This window comes from Mustela lutreola, chromosome 11, assembly GCF_030435805.1.
Source record: "Mustela lutreola isolate mMusLut2 chromosome 11, mMusLut2.pri, whole genome shotgun sequence".
Lineage (NCBI taxonomy): Eukaryota > Metazoa > Chordata > Mammalia > Carnivora > Mustelidae > Mustela > Mustela lutreola.
This window is the reverse complement of record NC_081300.1, coordinates 56,317,552-56,321,831: the sequence shown is the minus strand read 5'-3', so window position 1 is coordinate 56,321,831 and position 4,280 is coordinate 56,317,552. Positions and strand designations below refer to the sequence as shown.

At 52.8% G+C, this 4,280-nt stretch overlaps 1 protein-coding gene across 1 annotated transcript; it reads right to left on the bottom strand.

Moving 5' to 3' along the window:
- Window positions 1–1,778: 1,778 nt before the first annotated feature.
- On the bottom strand, window positions 1,779–3,709 carry LRRC30 (leucine rich repeat containing 30). Its single transcript, XM_059140205.1, has one exon. It carries the CDS (start codon window positions 3,475–3,477, stop codon window positions 2,572–2,574), a length of 906 nt encoding a protein of 301 aa, XP_058996188.1. The 5' UTR covers window positions 3,478–3,709; the 3' UTR covers window positions 1,779–2,571.
- Window positions 3,710–4,280: the final 571 nt, after the last annotated feature.

The following is a 4,280-nucleotide window of genomic DNA, read 5'->3' as shown; positions in this document are numbered from 1 at the left end:
TGAGCATTAACAAAGCAAACCTTGGCACTATACTTTTGAACGGTACCAATGGCAGCATGGCTGCGGGCAACCAAATCGATACCAATTTTTTTCCTCTAAGAAGGTATAATCAGCTCTTGGGTCACCTTCAAAATATGGTCCTGTGCTTTCCCTGGAGTCGAGTTACTGTGGGATCAAATGACTGCAAAAGCAAGGAGAGGAAATAAACGGTTGGTTCAGCGGAAAAAGCATGGTGCCGCCGTGCTGGCCTGCCGCTCTGCCCAGTGCAAGGTCATGGCCATTCAGTGTGAGCCGAAGTGGTTCTTCAGCAGCAGACAGCAATGGGCGTGATCCTGGCACAAGCCGGCGTTTATCAGACAGCTGCATGTGCTCCAGCCAAAAAGCTGCAGTAAGCGATCTGCCCGGTTCTGCTCTGCGGAGGAAGGCTCGCCCTGCAGTGCCCCACTGAGTCATGAGGTCAAGGAAGAATGCCACTGAAATCTTTAAATAGCCTTGGCTCCAGCAAGCCAGAGAGGCTGAGGCTACTGGAGTGTGCCTGTGTGTGCCTGGCAGGGACACACAGATCTCGGTGCTGCAGGCTGGGTGCTTGGGGGGTACTTTTTCAGCTGCCTCCCAGCGACATTGGTAAGATCTGTTTGCAGTGGTTCAACAGAAGAGCTCATGCACAAACGTGCTAATGGAATTCTGGTATCTGATGCTAGCAGCAGGGATTGGCTTCCCTGTTTTATGGACGGGAAGATGGACTTGAGGGTCCATTGGGAAAATCATTTTTCCTATGGAGAAGTTATGTGGACCCCTTTGAGCAGCTCCACGCTAATGTCGCTTAAGCTCAGAACCCGAGAGGGTGCTCCCCACTGCCCCAGGGCTTTGCCACTCTTTCCGGAGTGGGGTGGGGGGTAGGGGATTGGGACGAGGAGGGTTTGATTGGCTCACCCCAGTCAAGTCCTTCAGTCACTGTTCTTTGGTTACTAAGGACTCAGGGTTTGATCTAGTCTACATCATCCAGTGTGTCATCCTGGCTTGGCCTTTGCTTACGCTTACCTTGGGCAGGGATCATGACATGCCACATATTGTAGAAACCCATGTGGGTCTATCTCTGTCACCAGACCATGAGTTTCTTGGTAGAAGCAACGGGGCGCTGCTCCTTTTGAACTCCCAGCCCAGTGTCCAGTGTGCAGAAGGTGCTGAGAAACCTAAGTTTAACTAAATTAAACTAAGGGTGTTAAGAAATTAGGCAAGCCTTCCAGCAACTGCAAATCCCAAGTCCTGATATTGTTTGGTATACTCTGTAGAGAAATCATCCCCCAAACCTGAGCATTTGGCTGGCTCTCCATTGATCTGAAGGGACTGCCCTTTCTTCACTGCCATATTTTCTTTGGAATTTCTTTACCTCTGAATAAATAGTCCTGTCTTAGGGGTTCTTGGCTGCTGACAGCAGTAAGACCCAGCAACCCTGGCAGCAGAAACTCTGTAATTGCTCACCCGAATGTCCACCTTTAACTAACAGCTGTGTACTCTAAGAATTAAAAACAAAACAAACTTAATGTTTTTACAGAGCCTTTTGTCCAAAGAGCTTTTAAATGTCACCAAACTCATTTTTTTAAATGTCCACATGCAAAAGCGAAGTGGCAAATATTACCCTCCTTTGAATGTGAAAAGGGTAATTACTCTTCTGCGTGTGACTTGCCTGTGCCTTACTTCCTCCTTCCTGCCATTTGGCCATTTTCTCCCCCAATTATTAGCCTCACCCCTGAGAGGGCGAATCTAGTAAGGGAGAAGAGAAAATAGAATTGGCTGATTTAACCATCGGCTGGTGTCTTTGGAAAAGCTCAGGGATATGACAGTGGGTACTCGAGGATTGGAAAAGAAGGTTGAAACTGTGCATTAAAAACAGTTGTATTTATTATCTGAAAGCTATCATGCTATTCCTGTCACTCACCAGCAGACGTAAACATAAGCAGCTGGAGTGTTGCTCTACAGTCATTTTAGAGACAGATTTCTTATGATTGTTTCCCCCAGAACTCGGGGTGGGGAAGCTCTGCCCGACGCGGTCGTTGCCAGCAGAGCAGTCCTCCAGCTTGCTCTTTGGTCCCCAGTAACGTCTGATCGAGGCTGACCTAGGAGCACTCCTCACTGCAGCTCTCTGACGGCCGCCTGCCAGTTCAGGGGTTGAAACCAGATGGTGTTAGTATCTCATACCATACTTGGCCCACAGCACATCCTTAGCAAATACCTGACTTCTGAGTTCCATCGATCAGACCTGCTGCCTACTCTTCCAAGGGCTGAATCCCGCGGCGCATCGGAAGAATCAGAATGGTTTCTCTTCAGAGAAAACCGAAGACCTGTTTCCATTTATGTTTGGGATGAGATGAACATCACATCAGGGGGCTTCTTAGGCACACACAGAGGTCAAAGCAAACACCTCCATAGAATGAGGGTTCCATACCACTCGGCAAATCTGAACGTAAGCACTGACCAACATGAACGGCTAGAGCAGAAAGCTGAGACCAGAGCAGTACCCAGGGGACAGGTGTCCATGAGCTGGCGCCGGACCATGCCTCTGGGGCCCAGTCAGTTGTGCTTTTTGTCCTTCAGGTAACTGAAGAGCATCTCCAGGCCCCCCTCCACCAGCTCCGGCAGAGGCTTGGACAACGGGTTATGGGAAATGTGGAGCCCTTTGTCCATGGGATTCCAAGCAATCCGCCCCAGTCTCCACAGCAGGTAGAGCTCGTCCGGGAGGGTCTGGATGTCATTGTTGTTCAAGTTCAGCAGCTCCAGGCTGGTGAGCAGGCAGAGCGACCGCGGGAAGGAGTGGATGTTGTTGCTCTCGGCGATGAAGATCTGCAGACTGGCCAGACACTGAATGCTCTCGGCGATGTTTTCCAGGCGATTAGAACCCACGTGCAGGAAATCCAGCTCCTTCAGCGCAAACACGCAGACGGGGATGTGAGCGAAGTAGTTGTTGCTCAGGTTTAGCTTTCGCAGCCTGGAGAGGTCGGCGAAGCTGGCGGGAAGCTGGGAGAGGCAGTTGTGGGACAAGCTCAGGACCTCCAGGCTTCTGCAAGCGCTCAACTCGGCGGGCAGCTCGGTCAGGCAGTTCATGTTCACGAACAGGACCTTGAGGCACTTGAGGAGGCTGATTTCCCGGGGCAGGCTCCGCAGGCGGTTCCCGCAGAGGTTCAAGACCACCAGCCGGCTCAGCTTCCCAACATCGGGCGGTAGAGCCCTGAGCTGGTTGTGAGACAGATTGAGCTTCTGGACCTCAGACAAGCTCCACAGAAAGTCGGGGACGTCCGTCATGCCCTTGGTGACCAGGCTGAAGCTGACGTGACGCATGCCCCGCTTCAGCAGAGCCCGGGGGTCCTTTCCCGAGAGCAGACTGTCGTCCCACGAGGAGAAGGGCTGCCTCCCTCGGAGCAGGACCATCCCCCTGGGGCCCTTGTCCCTGCAGCAAGCCCTTGACTGCTTGGCTCCCATCTTCCTTCCTTTCCACTCACTGGCCTCTGGAGAGGCTGGGAGGGGGTCCCCACCTGCCGAAGGCTGAGCTGCTGCTGGCAGGAAGCTCACAGAGGGGTCTCAGCAGGGCCTTGCAGGGGCCCGAGCCGTCCCGCCGTGGTCCAGCCCCGAGGGTGGGTTTAGGTGGCCTCTCTCAGAACAGCCGGACTGTAATGATACGCTCGTCCCTGAGACTGCGGAACTGAACCGCTCAAGTCCCTCTGACTGCCACAAGGCAGCTGTCACTGTCATTCGGCCCCAGTTTTATTGGCCTGGTGTGTGTGCAAAGAGGTCACGGGGAGGCTGCACCTAACTTAGCCTTCTCAGCTTTTCTTGGATATGGGAGCTGAGCAGGTGATAAAGCAGCCCACCCCCAAAAAGCAGCAAAGTGGAGAAAGAAAGCCAACCGTGCAAGGGCCAGACTGTGTGCGTGGCCACGGGAACTCATCCAGATCCCTTCAGAGTAACCGTGAGCTTCATGAACGCTAGTGACAGAGAGCTCTGTTTATGAAGCCGCGATGGTCAGATGATATGGCGCACACCTGTTTTCAAACTTTGATGAGTTGCACAGTTGTGAAAAAGTCATGGGAGGAGCCTGGACACCTGCAGTCCTCCCCCAGGGTTAAGGTTTCTGCACGGCGCTTGTCACAGGTGACTCCGTGAGGAGAGGATGAAGGGGCCCAGACCCCGCCATGCTCATTTCAACCAGAGACGCTCTGAGGTCCTCTGCTTCACTCTGGGCTTCTGGATGGAATAAGACACGCTTTATGTGTTCGAGTGGCTGC

Bases quoted from the DNA above. Each gene is read 5' to 3' on its own strand.
- LRRC30 (XM_059140205.1), bottom strand. From the start codon at position 3,477: ATGGGAGCCAAGCAGTCAAGGGCTTGCTGCAGGGACAAGGGCCCCAGG.